The sequence below is a fragment of the Solanum lycopersicum genome, chromosome 3, assembly GCF_036512215.1.
Source record: "Solanum lycopersicum chromosome 3, SLM_r2.1".
NCBI lineage: Eukaryota > Viridiplantae > Streptophyta > Magnoliopsida > Solanales > Solanaceae > Solanum > Solanum lycopersicum.
The window spans coordinates 11,396,925-11,423,647 of NC_090802.1; the positions used below are offsets into that span (position 1 = coordinate 11,396,925).

General features: G+C 34.1%; 2 protein-coding genes across 2 annotated transcripts; one reads left to right on the forward strand and one right to left on the reverse strand.

The window, feature by feature from the left end:
• Window positions 1–845: 845 nt before the first annotated feature.
• LOC101250089 (4-hydroxy-tetrahydrodipicolinate synthase, chloroplastic-like) lies at window positions 846–5,283 on the reverse strand. The gene is made up of 3 exons (XM_004234623.5): window positions 4,992–5,283; window positions 4,819–4,902; window positions 846–2,074 (listed from the first exon to the last, which is right to left on the reverse strand). Exons 1-3 carry the CDS (start codon window positions 5,051–5,053, stop codon window positions 1,147–1,149), a joined length of 1,074 nt encoding a protein of 357 aa, XP_004234671.1. The 5' UTR covers window positions 5,054–5,283; the 3' UTR covers window positions 846–1,146.
• Window positions 5,284–23,873: 18,590 nt separating this feature from the next.
• Window positions 23,874–24,179, forward strand: LOC138347396 (uncharacterized). Its single transcript, XM_069295693.1, has one exon. The coding sequence runs from the start codon at window positions 23,874–23,876 to the stop codon at window positions 24,177–24,179; it is 306 nt and encodes a 101-aa protein (XP_069151794.1).
• Window positions 24,180–26,723: the final 2,544 nt, after the last annotated feature.

A 26,723-nucleotide genomic window follows, 5' to 3' on the forward strand; every position in this document is an offset into this window, starting at 1 on the left:
AAGTGATTCCCCTCATCTTTTAAAGACAATAATATTTTAAATTTGTAGTTCAAATTCCTCTAAATATTCACCAATTATACAAAACTTGAAAGAGCATATTCTTGTCACCATCTATCCGTCAACTCTGGTTCAACTAATGTTTATGTTGTTAACATCATTATCATAGTGAGGGCAGCCAAATCCATAGTGCTATTGACAATCTACTCAGGCAATACAACATTGTCTTTTTCTTCTCCATATGGTAAATGGAGAGACTATTGACTATTTGCTAGACAATTTGGTTTAAAAGTAGCATATTCTTCTTTTGATTTCAATCCTCTCTCTGTTTCATCCTTCTCATAAATGAACTATAGTTACATATGATCCTTGGCTCCTCAATACAATGGATAACATATGTAATTTCCAAAGGAATATGATGTTTTCTACAATGCCTCAATTACATGCAGATGTTTGGAAGACCAGCAATATACTCCAAAATGTTCCTAAATGGGTATGGATTAGACTAATAAACATGTCAATACTAATACAAGAAGAAATGAAACTAAAGAGGAATCAAGATGGTCACACGACTATATAACAGTAAAATCTTGCCAGCTATAGTCATGAACTAAAGTCACATCTTTTATGAATCTTTTTAGGCACAGGAGCTAATCTTATGTTTATCTTAGAGCAATAAGTAGAAGAAAAATTACGATACTATAATATACTTATGTTCCCAACTCTATACAGAAAGTTGCTTATACTTGAGTATTTCAAGCGACCATGATTATTTATTTGCATCTTGAGAAGGCAGATTCTGCTGATGTTGCAAAAGTAAACCATAAACTGCAACCCTCTAAAACAAATTATAGTAACTCATCTCTTCATGATCTATATAAAGTACTTTGGAGAAAGATGACCAATACACCACGACATGCTGAGTCAAGAGAAGATTAAACCAGGATCTAGTCCATAAACAGAGAAAACAGAAGAAACGGATCCAGTCCAGAAACTAACAGCTACAATGTACATGCCTCTTAAAAGAGAAGCAATCAAGAAAAATGTGTGTAAGGAAACAACATAAAGAAGATATCTTCATGTCAAGAAATTTTTCAAATTAAGCCGCTAACAACAAAAACTTACTTCTCAATACCAATTGCGGAAAAACTAATACCTACCAACCAAAAAAAAATCATTATCATCCAAAACTTGGACATCTCTTTCCCCAATAAAGTTTTCCCGTCCAATTTTCTCAACTATCTTCACAAATTCCTCTCTCTTTGCCTTTGTAAGTGGAACATAGGGAAGGCGAAAAACAGGCCTCACAACCCCAAGTTGAGCTAAAGCTGTATTCAGAGCAATGGGGTTTGGCTCATGAAACAACCATTCAACCAATGGCATTAGCTTTGAGTTCAAAACAGGGTTATTTCCTCCAAACATTAGTTCACGCATCAGACCAGGAACCAAGTTGCTGGTGACAGAAATAACTCCCGTAGCACCATGATGCCACCTTGAGTCATGGCATTCATCATCGTTCCCACTCCACACAACCAAACCATTACGTGTATACTGCTCCACTCTATCATTTCCTACACACTCTTTGACACCAGCAAGGTTAGGGCTCTTTGCTAATGCCTGGATGACATGAGGGGGAATGTCTTGACCAGTTCGTGATGGCACATTATAAATGATAGTAGGGCCCATAGGGAGCACACTGTCAAAGTGAGAAATCAAACCCTCTATGGAGGTCTTCCCATAGTAAGGATTAATGTGAAGAGCTGCATGCATACCTACAGCAAATCCTTGTTCTGTCGCATGGATTGCTTCCCTGGTTGAGTTGCTTCCTGTGTTTCCAATGACTTTAATTGATCCACCAAAACAATTGATGGTATGACCAATGAGCATGATGTGTTCATCCCAGCTCATCAATTGACCTTCACCTGTAGTGCCACCAACAATCACACCCTCGACACCATTTTCAATTTGCAAATTTACTAAGGCATCATAAGCCTCAAGATCGAATCTTCCATCTGGTAGATATGGGGTTTTGATTGCAGTAATCAATCGAAGTTTTTTTATGTCCTCGGCAAACGTCCTGCATAAGAGAAGGTTAATGAATTTATATTAACATTGTGGTTGCATGTATCTCCTGTAAATTTCCTTGATGCCGATATTCACCTATTAGCTGTTTGTGATAACTACAAGGGAAGCATGTATCATTGATTGTTACCTACAGGGAAATGTTTATCCATTTCCAATGCATATCATTGATTGTTGCTAATAGCTCATCAGAATAAGATGATAATGAATGTCCCATTTTGTTGACACAGCAATACCTAAGCATTCAATATACTAGATAGTTCCTAATACTGTTAATTCATGGAAGACTAACTGCATGAAATCTAAAATTGACCACATTACAAGAATAGGAATAACATGTCAAACAGGCGAACGATTCATCAAATCACACACACAAATAGATGACAAAACTATGATCAAGGAACCACCATTGCCTTCTAATATCTTGGTCTGATTTATTAAATTGATAAAATTATTGGGTTTGGCTAACCTATCAGTTGCGAGGTGTCATAACGACTTGTATTTTTGGATCATGACAATTTGGTATTGGAGTTGGTAAAAGAGTTTTGACAGTTCAAAATCGCGTGATTAGGATATAACCAATCTATTCCATGGGTAACATAAAAGTCTACAATATCTAAGACCTTCAAATTCAGTTGAGTATCATATTCCATCAAAGTTACTAGACACACAGCACATGTCCAAACTCGCAGCAAATTATGTCGAAACATAAGAATAAGTAGAGCCTGAATCAAATAATATTGTAGTCGACCGATGACAAACCGGAATAATAAATGTGAGAAAAACATCTGAAGCTCTACCCTACTCGAAATGCATAACACTAGGCATGGCTGCCCTCAGACTTCACACGACCGGAATGGAATCCACCTCTGCCCGTATGAGAACCCCCTCTACCACTTTGTACACCTCGCCATATCGGAGGTTGTGCAGCCTTAGAAGTCAAAGCATGAGAACCACCACATCTGTATGGGACAATCTCTCAAGGAATGTCCCGTGTCACCACACTCAAAACAACCCCTACGGGGCATAGGCTGATGCGAGAAACCTGAATGCCCTCCACAGCCTAAAGGTCAGGATGATGAGCATTGTGAAGTTTGTATTGAACTGGAAGTACTACGTCCTACATAATCAACCTCAGAGGATGACATGAATGGTTTGTTAGACAGAGGGTGATAAACCCTCCCTAAGTAACCTCGACTCCTAGGTGGAGCACCACCATAATCACCTGCCTGACATGCCCTCTTACCCTCACGCTAAATCTTTTTTAAATCCTAGACAACATCTATCACTTTCTAAAATGGAACAGCGAAAGCGAAAACCTAATAAACTCACATGCAAATCGAAATAATCACTCTTTCAACAGACCTTCTCACTTTCGATGGCAAGTATCATCAAAGTGTGCCTAAGCAAGGCATAAATTTAGTCTCGTACTCAATAACTGACATACCCTCCTACTCTAATCCCTTAAACCGCGTGGAACAAACTATGCTAGAACACCTTGGTAAATTTAGCCCATGAAAGTGGAGGTGATCCAGCTAACTATCGATATAATTCCTCCACCATTGATTGGCAAATGTTGTGTAGTCAACTCTACTAACCCAAGGTTGTGTAACCTCTCATGACTGCGGACTATAAACTCATATCCATCACACTCAATTCACTAGTGTAGGTCAGAGGATAACCTTCTAAACATCTTTTGCTTATCAATACCCATGGCATGTTTATTAGTCAAATGTGGTTTCCATTTCGACCTTGGTGGTGGTCGTGATGTTTATAGTCTAAGAGCGGTTGTGTCCAGTGTTATGATTTTCTGAGCAGGCCAGAAGCATAGGCTCATCTGTTGTTACCACGTGTATTATTCTAGTTTGTCATCGATCGGTTACAATACTATTTGAACTAAGCTCTACATATTCTTATATGTCTACAAACTTTGCTTTGAGTCTGGATATGTTATGTGAGTTGCTTTATTTGCATGTACATGTTTCTACTCTTGTTGGGAATCCCATAGTGAGTGATATATCGATTGTGCGTATTTTGATGATATATGATACTCAAGCGAATTTGAAGGTCTTAAATATGATAGACTTTGATGCTATCCTGGAATAGACTGGTTAATTCCTTCTCATGCCATTTTGAATTGCCATAACCCTTTACCTACTCTAATACGAAATAGTCATGACCCATAAACACAAGTTGTTATGACACCAATCTTGGATGGTATTTCATTTTTACTGCATTTCATTTTGTGAAAGACTAAGTGTTTATGCTATTTTGTTTGTCACTTACTTTTTCAATTGGTTTATTAAATAGAAATGATAAAATTATTGGGATTGGCTTACCAATCAGTTGAAACATAATTATCATCACGACTTGTGTTTTTGGATTGTGACAGCAGCATGTTTTACAAAGTTTGAATCTGCCAACTAAAAATGTTTTATCTACTACAGTTGAGTCAATTTTGATGTTCAGTGTACTTATTTTCTTAGGTAAAATTGGTGAATATACTACATTATTTCTTCTATCATCTCCAACAACCTATAGTTTTTCCTAGCCATTTCACCACTACACCAATAAAACAAAAGAATCAACTTGTCATATACTATTTTCTAGCATACCCAAACAAGAAACACAAGTAAGTAGCATTATCCAATAATGCATGGAACCAGGGTGCACTTTCAAAAAATTGTTCATATCATAGATCACATTTAATCCCAAATCAACTCTGCAGGTGGATATTACCTATTTTTTACTTCATTACTTCGCATCGGGAGGTGGATACTTGGAATTACTGCTGCTCTCGGTGACTTCCATGTTGCATTTCTCCTGTTAGCGAACAATAATCAATTCACAGTACAGAAATTAAGAAGTTGATCATCATTTGATGATGTCGAGCAACATACATACATACATACCTGTTTGTTGTTCCGGCACGTTCAACATAGAAATGGCAGCAACTTGTAATTGAGGATGACATTTCACTCTATCGGAAATGTGTAAACGTAGATACGAAAAAAGACGAGAGAGAAATAGAGGCGCAACACGTTTTTTTTTTTATAAAAAATTACACCGGAAAGAGGCTTAGGGTTTTCTGGCGGGATGATCAAAGGGTATTTCTGTCATTTAACTCAATCATGAAAGTCACCTCATGCACCTAGCCTTTGAATTTTCTCTCTTCCTAATTAGTTATGGGCCCTTTAGGAACACGCCTACCCATTGAGAATTTGTATTCATCTATCTTACTTACTTGCCATTATTAATAATTCATACATAATCACATCTTATCACTATTTTAGCTTTTAGCTTTAAAAAAAATGATAATAAGTATGTTTATCATTATATTTTTATTTTGTGTTATTCGGAAGTGAGTTTTTTAAGAAATGAACATTAATTAATTTATATTCATTAATTAAATTGATCAATAAAATATTATTTAATTTGAATTTACATTTTCAAAGCTAATGTTCCTACTATTCTTAATTAATTGTTCAATTTTGAAATGACACACCTATTAAGAAAAAAAAATATCCAAATGATATACCTATTAATTATGAAGTAGATAAATTAAAAATTTAACATTTTTAAGAAGTTCTAATTTTTCAAAGTAATAAATTGAGAATATAATAGAGAAAAAAATGTGTCCTTCCTTTATTCGTCAAACAAGACAAATAATTAGGAACAACCTAAAAAAATTATATAATTAATTAGAGACAAATAAAGTAACTCTCAACAATAAAATGGATGACAGTGATGCAAATTAGAAAAGTATTTACTATATGTGTAAGAATTTCTACTTGACATAAAAATTTAGAGCGAGAGATATTAGAAAGAAAGAGAAAATGGTCAAAAGCTTTCCGAATTTATATTTGATTTCTAATTACACACTTCAATTTTACGAGAGTCCTATCACTCATTTGAATTGTTTAAAACTGTAATTATACTCTTAAAAAGTCACAACCACGTCTATCTTGACATTTAACATCGCACGTTTGACAGGTGAAAATTGATTCTAAAATTTTTAAATTTTTTTATTGTTATTTGTCACTTTCTCCTATACTCTTCCAACTTCTTCAAATTTCTAAACTAAATTCTTCCCCCATTTTTTTCAAATTCCTGCCAATTTATTCTAATTCCTAAACTAAACTCTTCCCCCAATTCTTTCAAATTCCTATTGAATTGTGAGAAATAACGATAAATATTGATAGCTAAAGCTTGTCAAGTAATATTCAAGTTCGTTCTTAAGAAATTTGTATGAAAACAAGTCTCCTAAGATTATGCCATCAATCAACGGTTTCTTCAGCGATCCAAACTAATGCCCTAGTCAAGTTTAATATGGATTAACATAAATATTCTGTCTTATTTTCCATTGAATGAGATAGACATTAAATGCATTTTTCTGGCCTACGATGGGCATAAAAGATACGAGTCCGAAGCCTACGGAAAAAAAATGTCAAAAATTTAAAATCGTTGTTATGTTAGCGATTTTGGCGGCGACATTTTTTATCCAAAAATAATCGCTGCATGGGCAGCGTTTTCGACAAATTTTTATTTTATAAAAAATAATATTCTTGTGACTTCAGCCTTTTCAAAAGCGTTTTTGGCAAATTTTTATTTTTTAAAAAATAAAATTGATGTGACCAGCCTTTTCATTGAATTTTTTTTTAAAAAAATTAGTATCACTGCCTAGGCAGCGATTTATGTGAGAATTTTTTATTATGGAAAGTCACTGCCAAGGCAGCGTTTTCAGTTTTTTTTTTTTTTAAATCTTGGCAGCTATTTTTGCGAACTAATTTTTATTAAAATATTGCTGCCAATTGCTTTAAAATTTTTTGTATAAATGTTGGTGAAAAAATTTAAAAAAATAGTTTTACTATTTTAGAAAAGTTGGCACAAATTTAATTTTTTTAAAAAAAACAATTCCACCAAGCAGCAATTTTTTATAATAAAAAATTCACAAAAATCGATGCGAAGAAAAAAAGTACACACTAAAAAGGAAGAATTTTTTAATATATAATTGCTGCAATTGCAGTGATTTTAAATAAAATATAATAATTTGAGTTTTTTTAAAAAAAATTAATTTAGTGAAATATTTACTAAAAATTGTAATGCAATTTTTATATTGATCAAAATTAAAAAAGAAAATTACCAATATTTAATACGGCTTTTTTAAAAAAAGAATTGGCAACAATATTTTTAAAAAGAAAAATTTACTAAAAGCAATTTTTTTAATTAAAAAGATATTTTTATATAAACGCTGATTTTAATTATTTTTTAAAAAAATTAACCAACATTAAATAATTTTTTAAAAAATAATTGGCAGTTATATCTTTTAAAAAAATAGCTTACACTGCCAAGGAAGTGATCTTTAAGAAAAAGGAAAAACATGTCCACACAAATCGCTGACTTGCCAAAAAAAAAATTCCCACTAAAATCGTTGTCTCGCTGTCTACGCAGCGATTTTCTTTAAAAAAATTATACATAAATAAAATCGCTGATAAGTCAGCTATTTTGACTCAACGGCGTGAAAATAAAATCACTCCATCAGTAGCGATTTTACCGTTTTGATTAAAAAGAAATTGATGTACCCTTTTGGAATTTTTGGTATTTTTTTTTTACCCTTAAGGCTTAGGACTCTAAAAGATACGGAAAGAAACTTGAATAAATGTAAGGCAGAATGGTCTAGTGGAGCCTCGTACTTGTATCAATTTGTATTCTGAACCCTTCTACTTAACTATTTATCAACTGAGCCTTTAGGCTCAACAAAACTCAACATTTTAAACCCCCTTAACTTTGTGTGAACTTCGAACGCTCAACAAAAGTGACACATCGTCATCCACATCAGATTTAAATGACACGTCATTAATCATTTATTTTTAAGAAAAAAAATTGTTTTCACTTCTTTCCTCCTTCATTCTTCTTTAACCATCATCTTCAATTTTCACTTCAAAAAACGAATTCACCAAAAAATTTCTTACATCAATGCTAACAGAACCCTCTTCTTCATCCAATCGAAGATATTTCAAAGCTCTCATCCCACTATCCACAGTAGTCACTGTACAATTCCAACCACAAAACATTCAAAATCTCCAAAAAAAAATAACATTTTTTCCTCAAATTGAGCTCATAAAAATCAGTTTTTTTTCACCTTTTCAAGATGTATTTTTTAGGAGACGCTCAATGACTATTTTGTCCACAAGACTTTCATCAACAGCAAGAACATGAACTTCATGAGTAGCATCTGTTAACGGCAATAACTCATCGTACTCCTCCACCTTCTCCGCCCTACGCCGCCGTAAAAAAATACTATTTCTAGCCATCTCACTCAACAAACAAAATCAACAAAAATGGAACAAAAACCATAAATATTTCACCAAATTAAGAAAACCCCACAAATTTTCTTGGAACTTTTTTGGTGGATTGTTTTTCAAGTGAAAATTGAAGATGATGGTTAAAGAAAAATGAAATTAAGAAAATTCCACAAATTTATTAATTTTTGTATTATTTTATTCTTTTATTAATATTTTTAAAATTGAAATATAGTACTCACTCGCCTTAAGGAGTATGAAATTACACACTTTCGCCAACTCAGTCATCTTAAAGCCACATAAGCGTGGTCAATGGTCAGAGAGGTCCGATAAATTGTATTTTATTGAGTCTAAGGGTCCAGATGACAAAGAGATGAGTAGATGGGTTCAGAACATAAATTGCTACAAGTATAAGGGTTCACGAGACCATTCCACCTAATGTAATAAGAACCACAAGTTCTTCCATTTTGACCAAAAAATCAATTGATGTAAATCCAATTTAATTTTCTTTTTCTTTTCAAATCTGATCCAAATCTCTTTTTTGGTGATATAAATACATGTCTTTATCTTCAATTAAATTGATTGGTTCTTAAAAAAATTTACATGGGGTTTAAAAGTTTGTGTGAAATCAACAATGGTGAATCTGATGAAAGTAATTTGGTTACTATGAAGAAGAAAGACAATAAATAAAAAATAAATAAAAATACATTTATTTTTACATATATTTTTAAAAGAGATTAAAAATAAAGTTTTCATATTTGTTTTTTGTGCTCATTCTCTTTACTCTCTCAAAGAGAGTTAAATATATTCTCTTTGTCAGCTAAGTATTTAAGGAGGAATTAATTTCACTTTTATACAGTTCAGGAGTGATAAGATTTTCATAAAATAAAATATGTAGTTAAAAAATGTCAATATAGATTAGAATTTTTTTAACCATTTTTTCAAAATGAAAAAAACGAATATAAGAAAAGACTAGCATTATGTTTTAGGATCCATGTGATCATAGTATTATGTATATATAATTAAGGATATTTATGTTTTATCTAATCTTAAGTAATACATTAGTATAAATAGTATGGGATGAATATTATTTTCACTCTTGAATTAAGATTATTCATGAATGAATTTAATGTCTCGCAATTCTTTGTTCAAATTAGGTTATTATAAAATTTTATTCAGTAGTTTCTAATTGAGAAAATACATCAAATCGCCTTTGAATTGATAACATAGTTTATTTTAACACTTAAGTTATATGGATACTTTTTATGTCTCTAATTATTTGTCCATATTTTTTTCAGTTGTTTCTAATTACTTATACATTTTGATAAATCAACAAATGACATTTTTTTTTACCTATAATACTCTCAATCAATTACTTTGAAAAAATAATTTTTTTGAAAATCTTAATTTTTAATTCATCCACTTCATAATTAATAGAGGTAAAATGATAAATATATATATTATGCCAATTAGTATTATTTTCTTAATAGGTCTGTCAATTCAAAAGTGGATAAGTAATTAGGGTCAGGTGGAGTATTTAAATACTATCTTATTTCAAATGGGTGAAAATACATTAGACTCGACTTATATTTTAAATGAGTAAAAACGAGTTATCCAATAGATAATATAGATAAATATGGGCACTCATATAATAGCAGGGATATTGTTAAAAACTTCAAAATCAAAATCTTAACCCCACTCTTCACCTCCCATCACCCACCCTAAAAAAAAGTTTTTAATTTTTTCAATCTCAACTCATTCAAGCTTAACCCATTTGAAGAGAATTGTCAATTGAGCCCAATTCAATCTTCATTTTCAACCCGTTCTAAAACTAATTATTAAGATATGTTTTCTATATTGAAGGTATGAATTATTAGCTATTTATCATCTTTTAAGATTTATCTATAAATTTGTTTTTTTTAACAAAAAAATCTTGAGCGAAAATTCAAATTGTGATTATAAAAGTTAAACATCGATATGTTAAATTATTGAGATTAATCGAGGTCAAATTGGGTGGGTCAAGACCCAACCCATTTTTTAGACCATTTGAGCCCAAAATAAACTTAGGCGGGTCAAAACCCAACCCGCTTTATATTCAACCCATTGTAATATTTCCAATTTCAACCCAAACCGTCCATTTGACACCCCTACTTCTAACCCATGATAGTTATCAACAAGAAAATAAATCAAATTATAACACCAAATCATAGCTCCGGCGAACACAAGCAATTGTCGATCTCACGTCATAAAAATCCATCCTTTATACCCTGTATTACTTGAATTTTATTATATCGTATTGTTTAAATTCATTCTTAAGTAACGATGAAAATATTGATTATATGTAATGACTGATTTGGTGTGATTGTGTCGTTACCTTAATATTTTTTTCTTATTTTATCTTTATTTATTATTAAATAATTAAATTTTAAAAAATTATATTATATGTTCTCAATTATCCGGATTATATTATATTAAATATTTAAAGAAATGAATTTAACTTAATTACATCTCACGTTAGGTGTTTGTTGAAATAATTATAATTAGTAAAAAGTAAAAGTATATGATCAACTGTGTGAGTGTAACCAATTAAGATCTAAATAACCATTAGAATATATAACATAATTTATTTATTTTTACGTATAATGGAATATACGTTTTAATTAGGTTGTATTAAGACGAAAAAGAATTTCTAAAGAGATTTTCTTAAAAAACATACTTTAATGCCCTTTGTTTTTTTAAAAAAACAAACTTTTTGTATAAACACTTTAATTTAAACAGACAACATAATATGTAAAATTCGCAGAGAATACATTTTCATTTCATACATACGTGTAAATACATTTGACAAGCAATCCCCTAACATGCAGACATGGTTAATATATTACCGAGTTAGGTAAATAAAATTAATATTCATTATTTTTAACAAAACTTATATTTATTTATAATTCCAAAATGTTTTCTATTATAATTTTAATTATGAAAATATATATATTTGCCATAAATTTTATCTAAAAACTGATAAAAATAAAATTATTGACTGTATTATTCTTCACATCAATCGACGCATGTAGTAATATCAATTGGATAAAAATAACAGCAACTTGGCAAAGGAAGATGAATATCATATTTCTATGACTAATTCTACTTTATTTGTTTGATAATGATTGTTTTACTTTTTAAAATATTATTTGGTAAAAATAGTGAAAAAATGACTAAGTTTCAGAAAATCAATTAATCTTATGATTTAAGAAAAATTGATTTTCCAAATTACGGAGTCGCCACTTGATTTTTGATAAAACCAAGAAAAAATTTAAAATTAATTTTCAAAAGATTTAAAACAGATAAAAATCAATTGAAAAGGGTTCGAAGTTCAAATGTACATCCCGAGAAGGTGTTAGGCTCTCGGAATGCCCGCTAACTTGCGGTTGACCGGCGATTTGACTAAATGACTTTTAAAATAACTTTTCCAATTTTAACTAAATAAAGAGAAAATTTGTTTTAATATATATATTTATTTCATTTTATTCTTTATTTATCATTATTTCTAAAGGAAACATTTAGAGGAATTTAACCAGGGAATAAAATAAATGTTGACAATAGTCAATAAAACAAACTAAGTAAGTAAAATAGTAGTAAAAATTTATGATTAAATAAATATAGTAAGAAATGGCTGTCCTTTGAAAATTAATAAAATTCCACCGAATGTTTGTCAATCCAACAAATAACAAATAAAAGAGGGAGAGGAGAGAGTATTTGAATTTGTGCTTAAATACCCAAATTCATTAAATTGGGCCTTGGCCCACCTGTCCTATACTAAAACAATGGCCCAAAATAGGTCTTGCCCATTTAGGAACCGATTGGGCCTGCTGGATTTTATAACGCTTTTGGTCCCTTTTTAACAAATCAAAACCTGCATAAACAAATTAGGAAAAATTACTAAAATACACTACTTTAATTTATTTAATTTCATAAATTCCCTATTGATGTATTAAATCACAAAAATTCATTTTTTTATCCCAAATGATACTAATTAAATTTTATACATTAAAATATTAAAAAGTTAGTTTACCTTACCAAAGTAAAGCATAAATTACCTTCCCAATGCATGACTCCTTTCCCCTAAAAAAATCACCTTCCCAAAAATTACCCTACTTCCCAAGATTTCTGCCTCCCATAAAAAACTTCTCCTAATTTTTTTCCACTAATTTCAGTTAAAAATTGTGAATCAAATTTGAAATTCGAATTATTCTAAGGATTATTATCAATACTTATCTGAATTTGAGTCCTAAATCAGGTATATCATCATCCTTATTACGATTTTTCAATTTTTTCTCGTTTTTTTTTGTATTTTTAGTGATGGTATATCATCATCCACATTGATATTTTTCAATTTTTTCCCGTTTTTTTAATATTTTCTATGATTATTGTTCAAAAAATTTTATTGCTGATTTTGATAATAAAATTCTATGTAGATCTAGGTTCTTTATAGTTGTATCAAACTATGGTCATGAAAAAAATCAAGCTCTAGCAAGAAAAATTCTTCAAAAAACAAAGATGAATCTACATCTAAAGACCTCGAAACCCTATAAAAGAGGGGTCGAAATATTCATATTTGAAAAATCAGAATTGGCCTTTCAGAGTTTTTTTTAAGCAGAATAGTATTTTTTTTTTTGAAAAAATTACTAAAATACACTATTTTAATTTACTTAATTTCATTAAGTCCCTACTGATATATTAAATTACAAAAATCCTTTTTTTATCCCAAATGATACTAATTAAATTTTATACATTAAAATATTAAAAAGTTAGTTTACCTTACCAAGGTAAAGCAGAAATTACCTTCCCAATGCATGACTCTTTTCCCCCAAAAAAATCACATTCCCAAAAATTATCCTACTTCCCAAGATTTCTGCCTCCCACCAAAAACTTCTCCTAATTTTTTTCCACTAATTTTGGTTAAAAAATGTGAATCAAATTTTGAAATTCGAATTATTCTAAGGATTATTATCAATAATCTTCTGAATTTGAGTCCTAAATCAGGTATATCATCATCCTTATTATGATTTTTCAATTTTTTCTCTTTTTTTTTTGTATTTTTAGTGATGGTATATCATCATCCACATTGATATTTTTCAATTTTATTCCATTTTTTTATATTTTCTATAATTATTGTTCAAAAAATTTTATTGTTGATTTTCATAATAAAATTTTATGTAGATCTGAGTTCTTTATAGTTGTATCAAACCATGGTCATGAAAAAAAATCAAGCTCTAGCAAGAAAAATTCTTCAAAAAACAAAGATGCATCTACATCTAAAGACCTGAAAACCCTAAAAAAGAGGGGTCGAAATATTCATATTTGAAAAATCAGAATTGGCCTTTCAGAGTTTTTTTAAAGCAGAATAGTGTTTTTTTAAAAAAAAGTTACTAAAATACACTACTTTAATTTATTTAATTTCATTAATTCCTTACTGATATATTAAATTACAAAAATCTTTTTTTTTTTATCCCAAATGATACTAATTAAATTTTATACATTAAAATATAAAAAAGTTAGTTTACCTTACCAAGGTAAAGCATAACTTACCTTTCCAATGCATGACTCCTTTCCCCCAAAAAATTCACCTTCACAAAAATTATCCTACTTCCCAAGATTTCCGCCTCCCACCAAAAACTTCTCCTAATTTTTATTCACTAATTTCAGTTAAAAATTGTGAATCAAATTTGAAATTCGAATTATTCTAAGGATTATTATCAATACTCTTCTGAATTTTAGTCCTAAATCAGGTATATAATCATCCTTATTACGATTTTTCAATTTTTTCTCGTTTTTTTTTTGTATTTTTAGTGATGGTATATCATCATCCACATTGATATTTTCAATCTTTTTCCGTTTTTATATATTTTCTATGATTATTTTTCAAAAAATTTTATTGTTGATTTTCATAATCAAATTCTATATAGATCTGGGTTCTTTATAGTTGTATGAAACCATGGTCATGAAAAAAATCAAGCTCTAGCAAGAAAAATTCTTCAAAAAACAAAGATGCATCTACATTTAAAGACCCCGAAACCCTAAAAAAGAGGAGTCGAAATATTCATATTTGAAAAATCAGAATTGGCCTTTCAGAGTTTTTTTTAAGCAGAATAGTGTTTTTTTTTCCTGATTTTGAATGACTATTTTAAAATTTTTAAATTGAATGATGATTTAATGTAGTACTTTGGAAGCAGTTTTCACGGTAATTTGGTTTCAAAATTAACATAAATAAAGGGAAGGAAAATCATTAAATTAAATGATGATTTAATGTAGTAATTTTTGAAACAATTTTCACGGTAAATTAGTTACAAGATTAACACAAATCAAGTGAAGGGAAATCAGTTACCCTTGATTTTAGCTATAACAGTTACAGAAAAAAATATATTTAGTCATTTATATTTATTTATATTTAAGTATTATTTCTGTTTTATAAAGTATCCCGAATTCTTAAAAATAAGGAATTTTTGGTAAATATTGATATTATAGGGATAAAGTGTAATTTATCATTTACAGTATGTCATTTGCCTAAATTTTTACAAAAAAAATTATGGCATTTGGGCCTATTTTGTTAGATTTTTGCTGACGGCCCCCGACCCATTCTTTCCTAAAAAAAGAAATTTGGGGTATACACTTGATGTATACTGCTGTATATAACGTATATCCGGTCTGTTTTGGACTTTTGAATCCTGTATTTTGTTTGGATACGTATTCTCGCGATTCTACTTGTATTTTCCAGATTACTTCGGTGCATTTTATACCTGTACTGTTCTTATACCGTTTTATTAGTGTATATCGCTGCATAAATGGTGTATACCAATGTATGCGGGCTATGACCTATGCACGTATTTATTCATTGTTCATGAATTTTACTTGAATTTGACATCCTTGTACATTTTTGGACCTGTATATTGGTGTATAAAATATGTATATAGCTTCTTCAACACCTGCAAATATGATTTCCATCAACACCTTTGGTATGTTTCAACCTGTACGCCAGTTTTGAGGGGGGGCTACGACTCGAGGATTGAGGTTTGAGCCTTTACGGCTCAACAAGAGAATGCAACGGAAAGAAATCCATTATGGATTCGGAGGGGTTCATACAACAAAAACAACAAAAGGAGAACATTTAGAAATCGTTTCAAACGTAGATGAGAGAGGAATAATTTAACTCATACAAGAACTAACAACTCGAAAGAAAGATGAAGCCAACCTCGACAAATAACTCTTAAGATAAGCAAATAAAAACGAACAGTCTTGATGAACAATACTAGCTAACAAAACTGTTATTATTTTCTTCATCCAAAGTGATATGCAAGGGCATGCATGATTACAAAACAAACAAACTATCCTAATCCCTTAAGATGCAGAATGCCTAAACTAACAAATGTAAGCTCAAATTAGGCAAATAATGCAGAGGAAAGTAAAGCCTACATTCTGCTTGAAAAGAGCAATGTCTTTATGTTTCAACTAATTCACAAGAGCAGTATATTCAAAGGAAGGCAAAATATATATCCACATTAGAGGGATGCAAGCAAGACAAATCACATCCATGTGCGGAATGCAAATGACAAGGTACCTTAGCTATAAGTAGAACTAAACCAAATGAAACAAAACAACGGCTACTGCTATATTTCTTAGCTATGAACAACGGACAACATATCCCAAATGTCGACTAGGCGATTTTGCTTGATAGCAAAGATAGCATATCACATATTTGCAAGAGACTTTTCAGAGGAAGAAGAGAAAGCAAAAGAACAGAGAAGAACAGACTTGAACTCCACTGTTCCATAGCTCAAATCAACACGATAATGAACACAAGACAAAATCATTGAACCATACTAACTCGTAGGAGAAAAAATCACAACGTTTGCACTAATATCACATATTCACGCTAAACTGGAAACACAATACGACCAAAGTAAAAATCTGCATACAAGCAGTTCCAAATGGAACTTAAGCATAGTTGAAGCATATCCGTCATAACCATTACAGCTAGTCAGTTACACCATTCAAAACAAATCGACAACCAAATAATCTTTCGAAGAAGAGTATAGAAGTCGAAACGAATAAGCAAAACAGTGACGAAACCAGAGAAACCAACAACACTCATCACATCATACTCGACATTGAAGTAAGGCATAAGTAAAGAGGAAGCGTTACCTTTCTCCAAGCAGCGACTGAGACTGTACTAGCGAGGGAGACAACTTTCCACGACTACAATAGAAATCTGACAACTTCGACGAACTCCGAAAACAGTGAGGGAATAAGAATAGAACGAGGAAGGGATGGAACTTTAGACTGAAATGAAGCTGGTTCCAACGTTGGGAGCCTGAGCTTTCACTTCTAAATTTTATTTCTATAGGTTGTCTTCAACCTCTAGTATGTAAATTATCCCTCAAACTAGTGCCTTCACTTTCTTCAATTTTTTATGACTGTTTGTTTGTATTTTTTGTAACAATGAGATAAAAGCCAGAAAAAAAAATCCTGAACAGTGAGTGAAGGAATATTGATTGTATTAAAGTGTTAACCTAATAAGGGAATACATGGGAGATATATATAGGAGATATAGGAAGGAGTACTAATCCTAATAGGACTAGGATTAAGGAGTACTAATCCTAATAAGACTAGGATTAGTACACAGTAAATACTAATATTATTTTATACTATTTATTTAATACTATCTGTTATTATCCCCCCTCAAGCTGAGCTGAGCGGAAGCGAGCGGAAGCTTGGAACTGAGGTAATCGTGCTGTCGGCTCGGGAGAGGTTTGGTGAGAATATCAGCCGGTTGTTCTTCAGTAGGTACATACTGCACAGTCATGGTGCCGGCCTGAACTTCATCGCGAACAAAGAGACAATCAGTATCAACATGCTTCATTCTGGTGTGTAGGACAGAATTCTTGGCCACACAGATGGTTGATTTGTTGTCACAATAGAGAGCAGGAACAGTGTGAGTGGCGTGGAGTTCGCGAAGAATATATGTGACCCAATGGTCTCAGCAGCAAGAAGAGCAAGGGCGCGGTATTCAGCTTCAGTCGAGGACCGAGAGACCTTGGGTTGTTTTTTTGTACACCAGGAGATCAGGTTCGGCCCCAAAAAAATGAGAAACCTCGATGTTGATTTTCTGTCATTTTTATCATTCGCCCAATTTGAATATGAGAAACCCCGAAGCTCCAAGTCACCGGGTCGAATGAGTAAACCACGACCAAGAGTGCCAAAAATGTACCTGAGAATGCGTTTTAGACAATGGTAATCATGTTCATTTGGTTGATGCATGCGCTGAGCAACTCGGTTGACAGCAAACTGGATGTCAGGACGGGTAATGTCCAAATACTGTAGAGCCCCAATGAGGCTGCGGAAGTGGGTGATATCGGCAAAGGGGGTGTCGGCTTCATTCGTAGACGAAGAGACTGCCATCGGTGTTGGTTGACTGGTGCATTTTTCCAGTCCAGCTTTCTGCACTAGATCTCGAGCATATTTTGACTGATGAAGAAACAAGCAGCTGCCTGTCCGAGAAACCTCCATTCTAAGAAAATAATGTAACGGGCCAAGGTCCTTCATTTTGAAGATAGTATGCATAGCTCGAGTGGCATCCTGAATGAGAGCTGCAGTAGAGCCTGTAATAATGATATCATCTACATAGACAAGAAGAATGACTGTACCGTGTGCTGAATGTTGAGTAAACAGACTCGTGTCGTGTACGCAACACGTGAAGCCTAGTCCCTGGAGGAACGTTTTCAGACGTGTGTACCAAGCACGGGGGGCTTGCTTGAGCCCATACAGAGACTTCTGGAGTTTTCAAACATGTTGAGGGAAGCGAGGATCAACATAGCCCGGTGGTTGCGTCATGTAGATAGTTTCATCAAGCATGCCATGAAGAAAAGCATTGGAAACATCCAACTGATTGATGAGCCAATTGTTGCGCACGGCGAGTGAGTACCAGGCGAATGGTTTCCTGCCGAATAACAGGACTAAATGTCTTGTAGTAATCAAGCTCATACTCCTGATTGTAGCCTTTAGCAACCAAACGAGCCTTGTACCTGGAAATACTGTGATCTGCATTGTGTTTAATTTTGTACACCCATTTACAGCCCACTGGGTGCCGCTCATGGGGCTTAGGTACAAGAATCCAAGTTTTTTGATCAGTCAAAGCCTTAAACTCGTCATCCATAGCATGACGCCAATAAGCATTTTTTGAGGCAACATAGTAGGTTGTTGGTTCACTATCGGGAAGGGGTGTATTTGGTAGTATGGTAGCCTGAAAGGTTTTGGGTTTAAAGATATCGGCTTTGCCACGGGTTAACATGGGATAAGTATTGGGGGGTGGGCACGGGCGGTGGTGATTCAGGGGTGACCGGGAAGGACCCAAAACAGATCAGACTGGAGATGTTGTAGGTATGGGGTGGTTCGGGTTGGTTGTGAGTGTGGGTGGTGGTTGCGGGTGTATTGTGGGTGACGGTCGAAGGGGTGATGAGGGGTGGTTGGGTAGAGGTGGAGGTGTGGGGGAAGGTGGTGAGGGACCCTGTGAGTATGTTGGAAAAAGGGGAAGGACGCCAATGAATAATGTATTTGTGGAGGAGGAAATAGACTCGTAGGAAAACTCATTTTCGACAAATTTGACATGACGAGATATGTAGACTTTATGAGTTTGTGGGTCAAGACAGCGATAACCCTTGGAGGTAGGATGATAGCCCAAAAAAATACAAGGACGGGATCGGGGTTGTAATTTGTGAGTAATATGAGGGCGTAGCCAAGGGTAGGCAAGACACCCAAAGACGCGGAGGTTGGTATAATTGGAAAGTTCTTGGTAAAGGAGTTGATAGGGTGATTTGTTAGAGAGGGTGTGACTGGGCATTCTGTTAATGAGGTAGTTTGCGGTGGCTAGAGCTTCTACCCAAAAGGAGACAGGGAGATGAAATTGATGTAGAAGAGTAACCACCGTTTCAATGAGATGGCCATGCTTACGCTCAGCCACCCCATTCTGTTCGGGAGTGTATGGACATGAGGTTTGATGTATAATTCCCAGGGATTGCAGAAACTGGCCAAAGATGTTATTTATATATTCCTTTCCATTGACACTTCGAAAAAGTTTAACATGAGAATTGAATTGTGTTTTGACCATTTTTTCAAAGGTGACAAAGGTGGTGTATGCCTGTGATTTGTGTTTTAGTGGGTACAACCAAGTGTATTTTGTAAAATCATCCACAAAACAAATATAATAGCGAAAACCAGCAAATGAAGGAACAGCAGTAGGACCCCATAGGTCAGAATGAATAAGTTGAAAAGGTGCAGTTGTACGCTTTTCAGATAAAGTAAAAGGTAATTTATGAGATTTAGCAATTGAACAGGACTCACAATTGTTTACATAAATGGAAGAAAAACCTAATTGAGACATTAAAGAATTTATTATTTGAGTAGACGGGTGACCCAGACGACTGTGCCACAATAGACTGTGGCCATCAGCCGAAAGAGCCACCAGAGCCACAGGAACGCTTTCTGAAACTGGGTGAGCAGACGAACTTATGCTAGGAAGAACGTATAGACCATGCTCACAGGGGCCCTGAAAAATCACCCTCTTGGTAGTATTGTCTAGGATCAAAAAATCATTAGAGGTGAACAAGAGTGAGCAATTATTGTCTTTTGTGAATTAGTGAACTGAAAGGAGATTGGTTTTAATAGAAGGGACGTGAGTAAGGTTACCTAGGTGAAAGATAGCGGTGGGGGTTTTAATGGTACCCGTGCCAGTGTGAGAAATATTAAGGGACTCACTGTTGCCAACAGTAATACCATTGGAGCCATGATATGGATTTGGAGCGTTAAGCTTGGATAGATCAGAAGTAACGTGCATGTTGGCCCCAGTATCCAATAGCCATTCAGAGGAAGGGCCGACTTGAGATGCATAATTGGCACGGTTATCACTATTTCGGCTCTCCTCATACCGAAACCAGCAACGAACAGCGGTGTGTCCTGTTTTCTGACAGATTTGACAAGTTGGATGATCCCGCTCGTAAGTGCCCCGCCCGCCGCTGGAAGATGACTGTCCACCGCTGCCGAAGGAGTGCAGGCTGTTGTTACTGCCGTGCTGCTGACCATCGTACGGCGGACGACTGCCCTGCCGACCGCCGCGCTCGCGGCCTCCGCTGTTTCTACCGTAGCCACCACGGCTCCCCTGCCGGCCGCCACCACGCCCCCCGCGATAGTTCTGGCTTGCGGTGAGGGCGGTGGCCGGCTCCATAACAGCGGTTTCTCGGAGAAGAAGTTTGCTCTCCAGATCCATGTTGATTTCTTCACTTTTTAGCCACGAGGAGAGAATAGCCAGGTCAACAGGCGTTGGACTGATGCGAACCGCCTGTTTAATGGAGGAGTAAGCTGATGGGAGCCCCCGAACGACGCACATGATGAGATCTTTTTCGAGAATGATTTCGTTCACGGTGTCGAGGGCTGTGATAATGGTGGAGACCTCATCTAAATACTCCGCCATAGTTTTCGTGCCTTTGGTAATTGTGTGGAGACGATCACGCAATCGAAAAATATGAGAGTGGGAATTTGATGCATAGCGTGTTGTGAGGGCCGTCCACAGGGCTGAAGCAGTTGTGTAGGATCGGACGTGTTTCTGAACCGTGGGAGAGATGACCGCAATCAAACATGATCGGATCTGGCCATCCACGGCTTTCCAGGCGGCATGGGCCGGATTGGTTTTTTCTGATTTGTCTGTGACGGTGATGACTGCCGGCGGCGATTCTGTGCTTCCATCGACTTATTTGAGAAGGTAATTGGCCTCATGGGCTGTAAGAACGGTGATTTTCCATGTAGGGTAATTTATGTCTGATAATTTTTCGGGAATCAGGGCATGAAGATGCCTGAGAAGGAGTTTAACGCCAGAAGGAAGTGAATCGAGAGGATCCACCTCGGTTGTCATGGCTGCCGCCGCCCAAGAGAAGAGAAGGAACGATCGGTGCCCTAAAAGGAGAAAAAAAACCTAGAGAAAAGAAGATCTAGGTTTTCTGGCTCTTGATACCACGAATGAATATTGATTGTATTAAAGTGTTAACCTAATAAGGGAATAAATGGGAGATATAGGAAGGAGTACTAATCCTAATAGGACTAGGATTAAGGAGTACTCATCCTAATAGGACTGTAAATACTAATATTATTTTATACTATTTATTTAATACTATCTGTTATTAGTGAGCAAATGGCAATATATAACCATTTTTTATGGGTGGGGAGAGCGGAGGACATCACAAGAAAGGGCCGGGGTAAAATCACGATTCCACGTCCCCTTTTGAATTCGAAATCCTCTCTTCCCCATGAGGATAAGGACGCTAGCTAAAACGAGTACAAACCCTCAACAGAACAATTGCTCGCAACCATTGAATTGCGAGTGAAGGACAATGGAGAAATGGGTTTTCTCCACCTGGACCTGTCCTCCAACGTCCTTGTACGATTTGCAGAGGAGATGGACGCTCGCGAGGAGTGAAGGATAAGGACAGACACGCGCAATGAGGGGCTACTACGTTGTGAAATCTTTCTTGGAATTTTCTGTCTATGGCCGTTGGAGGAGATGAAGAAGGGGACGGGTCATTAGAGAATTAAAAATGGGCTGGGAAAGGGAATAGAAGGGAGTGGGCTGCTGAAAATTTGAATAACATGGGCTGAATTTTAAGGAAAGTGGGCTCACTATTGAAGAATAGGCCCAAAATTGAATTAAGTTGGAAATTTAAAATGAGTTTATTTAATAAATAGCCAATTTGGGTTAAGATAATAAATTCGGCTAAACCTTAAATAAACAAATTAGTATTAATTAATCAGCGAGCTTCTTTATTTTAGTAATATAATTATTTTAATTGTAAAATAGTGATTCAAAATATAACCATAATTTAAACTAAATTAGTTTAATAGAATACTTTACTAAAAAATTAAAATATTTTGACAAATAATCGTAAAATATACCAATTATATACATAATCATGTAAAATATATATGTTATCTAAAAAATTATAAGAAAATGGCAAAAGTATCCAAAATAACGCAAAATTCATAGATTATGCATTATATTTTTGCAATACATGTATTCATGAAAGTCATGATATACGACGAACAGAAGATGAAAAATTTAAAAGATCTCGTATGAAATAATTGTACTTATACGTAATTTTTTTAGCGAAGTGAAATCAATATTACTTGGCTTTGTATGGTAAATTGAACCAATTTTCAAAAAAATCTTGCAATAGAATAATATTTCTCATTATATCTATTATTTGTTTACTTATCTAGAATGTTATGGTGGTGAAAGTTTGTTGTTTCATCTTTTTTTTATTTATAATATTAATCGAGAAACAATGTCATAAATTGACTACTTCTAGATAGACGCCTTAATTTAATTTGTTAATTCTTGAAAATTCATTCTAGACATAAATATAATTTTAAGTCATGCGAGATACTTTTATAAAGTTAATTGATAATTTAAACTTGTTTAGTTATTTTAGTTCGTTACTCTCATCCATGAGTAATTAAAAAGAGAAAAAAATGCTAAATGACTTGAAAAGTGTGGTTATGATTTGGCAGAATAGTAAAAAAAACTATATTTTAATTAAGTTATTTTAGTTCGTATCTCAAAGCATTGTTTTATCTTTTTGTTTCCGCTACAACCTTGTATGATTCATAGTAGCCAACTTGAATAATCTCACTGGATATATTCCAGCAAGCGAATCTACTGAATTTTTTCGTAGAACTTACTTCTTCTGATACAAATAGGTTTATTTGCTAAATCATCTCATGCAGGGTGAAATCCACAATTTTTAGAAGCATTAAAACTAAGAGTTATTGAGGAATATGATAAAAGTATTGATAAGAGTTGAATTAGTTAGTTAGTTAAAGTTCAATTAGTTAGTTAACTAGTTAGTTGTTAGTTGTTAATTGTTAAGCTTAGTTTGTTAGCCAGTTGTCCTTTTACGATTGGTGCATTAAAATTGTTAGTTAGCTAATTGATTGTATATATACATGAGTAGTTTGTACATTGTAAAGTAGAATACATATTGTAAAAGACATGAAGATGAAACTCTCTCAATAACATTCTTCTTCTTCTTCTTCTTCTTCTTCTTCAATCTTCCACTATCAATTGTCCTGCATCAACAAATTGATATGGTATCAGAGCCGGAGTACAATATCTGAGAAACTCTAGCTCATTTTGATCTCTGGATCTGTAGATCGGGAGAGGTAGTAATGGCAAGCAAAATCGATCATACACATCCTCTGTATTTGTCTTCTTCTGATGTCACAGGTGCAGTTCAAATTGGGATTCAACTTGTAGGGATGGAGAATTATACTTTGTGGAGCAGGGCAATGGAGTTAACATTGCTAACAAAGAATAAATTGGGATTTATTGATGGCAGCATCAAACGTGAAGATTACACAGTCGATTCTGAGAAGAAATAGTCGAATCGATTTAATGCAATGGTGCTTTCATGGCTTATGAACAATGTGAGCAAGGAATTGATGAGTGGAATCCTATTTCGTTCTAATGCATCACTGGTTTGGAGTGATCTGAAGGAACGATTTGACAAAGTGAATATGTCTAGGATATTTCACTTACACAAGTCGATTGTTACACATACTCAAGGTACTTCTCCAGTCTCAGTATACTATTCCAAGTTGAAAGATCTGTGGGATGAATTTGATTCAATTGTTCCTCCTCCATCTTGTAATTGTGAAAGATCTAAAGAATATGTTGATAGCATGCATAGACAGAAGCTTCTGTAGTTTTTGATGGGCTTGAATGACAATTATAGTCATACTCGAAGCCAAATTCTCATGATGAATACACCTCCAACTGTTAATCAATGTTATGCTATGATAATTCAAGATGAAAGTCAAAGAGAGTTAAGTGGAGATCACTATAATTTAGGAGGGCAAATGGATCCTACAGCTTTGTTCACTAGTAGATCCGGAGGGAAAAATTTTAGTGGTCAGAGTAATCGAAGTGGTAATGTGAAGTTTAACAAACAGAGAAGTGGATATTTGTATTGTGATCATTGTGATATGAAAGGCCACAATAGAGCTGATTGTAACAAGCTGAAGTACTGTATTCACTGTCACAAACATGGACATCTAAAGGAATCTTGCTATCAGTTAATAGGCTATCCTACCAATTATAAGGGGAAGAGACAAGCAAATATTATGACAACAGACTACAATCCTCAATTTAACAATCCAGGTAACTCAACTAATGGTAATGTTGTAGATCAGATGCAGCAGTTTAAGAGTGGTGGTGCACATAAGATGTCACAACAATATGAAAGTAATCCAAGTTCAAGTGGTTCAGGAGCTGTTTTATCTCAACATTTTACACCTGATCAATACCAACAAGTTTTACAGATGATGAACAAGTCATTGATTCATGAGGGAATACAGTATCTACCAATAGTAGTGCCAATACAACAGGTATATTTGCAGGACATTCTCAGTTTACTCCTTCAACTTCTAGTTTTGATTGAATTGTTGATAGTGGAGCAACTGATCATATGGTGACAACTAAGGACTTGCTAACTCATGGATCAACAGTAAAGAGTTCAGGAAATGTTCAGCTTCCAAATGGTGATTCAACTAAAGTCACACATTCAGGCTGCTCTCAACTACAAGGAGGTGAAGTAGTTAAGAATGTTTTATATGTGCCAGAACTTAACTTCAATCTTCTTTTAGTGGCTAAACTTACTAGGCAATTGAATTGTTGTGCAATTTTCTATCCTGATTTCTTTCTCCTTCAGGATCTCTTCACTGGGAAAGTGAAGGAGATTGGTGAAGAAAAAGGTGGTCTATACATCTTAAAGTCATCACAACTGATAGACACTGGACAACATAGAAGTTTTGTTGCAGTGAAGAATTCTGCTGAAGGTGAAGTTTGGCATAAGAGGCTAGGTCACATTCCTATGAGTGTTCTCAGGAAGATAGACATATTTGCTCATAAAAGGGATTTTCAGTTGAAATGTTGCAATATTTGTCCATTAGCTAGACAAGTCAGACTATCATTTCCTAATAGCAGTACTAGAAGTACACAATGTTTTGGTTTAGTTCACATGGATGTATGGGGACCTTACAAGATTACAACTCATAATAAAATGAAGTTCTTTCTTACTTTGGTTGATGATCACTCTAGATGGAATGGATATATCTCATGCATCTCAAGTCTTATGTCTCTACCATATTGAAATAGTTCCTTGCTATGGTTAAGACTCAATTCAATGTTCAAGTTAAAATCTTTAGATCAGATAATGGTGGAGAGTTTTTTAATGCTCAAGTGAGTGAAGTGTTTGAATCTCAAGGAATTATACATCAGAGTTCTTGTCCATATACACCTCAACAAAATGGTGTAGTGGAAAGAAAACATAGACACATAATGGAGACAGCAAGAGCTATTAGATTTCAAGGCAATATTCCAATCAGGTTTTGGGGAGAATGTGCTTTAGCTGCTGTTCATATCATCAATAGAATTCCATCCACTGTGCTACTTAATAAGTCTACTTTTGAAATGATGTTTGGTAAACCTCCAGATTTGTCTTACATGAAGATCATTGGATGTTTGTGTAATGCAACTACATTGTTCAGATCTGATAAATTTGGTCCTGGAGCCATCAAATCAGTACTTATGGGTTATGGTACTAAACAGAAGGGATACAAACTCTATGATCTACAAAATAGAGTCTTCTTTGTCAGTAGAGATGTGGTTTTTAATGAATCTATCTTTCCTTTTCAAACTCAGTGTTTTGATGACATACAGGACAGTGTATCATCCATTGAATCTTCAGATTTGCCAGTCAGATTTGATGATCTTGAGGATCATCATTAACAGGATCAACCAACCAAAGATGATCCCATTGATAATGTTGACAATGGATTTGCCAATGATCTTAAGGATCATCATCAGCAGGATCAACCAACTATGGATGATTCACTTTTGAGCTCCAACAGACGACAATCAACTAGAACTTCTAGGCATCCTCTTTGGCAAAAGGATTTTGTTACCACATTCAAGTCTAGATCAAGATCCAATTGTTTGTACTCTCTGGAAAATAACATTGATTACAGAAATTTGTCTCCCTCTTATCAATGTTGCATTGCTAATCTTTCAGTTGACACTGAGCCTAAGTTCTACCATCAAGTTGCCAAAGATAAGAGGTGGGTAGCAGCCATGAAAGAAGAGATACAGGCATTGGAAGAGAATAAGACCTGGGAGGTAGTAATTTTACCTATTGGCAAAAAGGCTATAGGTTGCAAATGGGTGTATAAGATTAAGTACAAGGCAAATGG

Excerpts from the sequence above, each read along its gene's own strand:
- LOC101250089 (XM_004234623.5), bottom strand. The coding sequence starts at position 5,053 with ATGTCATCCTCAATTACAAGTTGCTGCCATTTCTATGTTGAACGTGCC. Across the intron at positions 4,903-4,991 it reads CGTGCCGGAACAACAAACAG|GAGAAATGCAACATGGAAGT; the intron begins GTATGTATGTAT and ends GTTCGCTAACAG. Across the intron at positions 2,075-4,818 it reads AGTAATGAAGTAAAAAATAG|GACGTTTGCCGAGGACATAA; the intron begins GTAATATCCACC and ends TCTCTTATGCAG.
- LOC138347396 (XM_069295693.1), top strand. The coding sequence starts at position 23,874 with ATGGTGCTTTCATGGCTTATGAACAATGTGAGCAAGGAATTGATGAGT.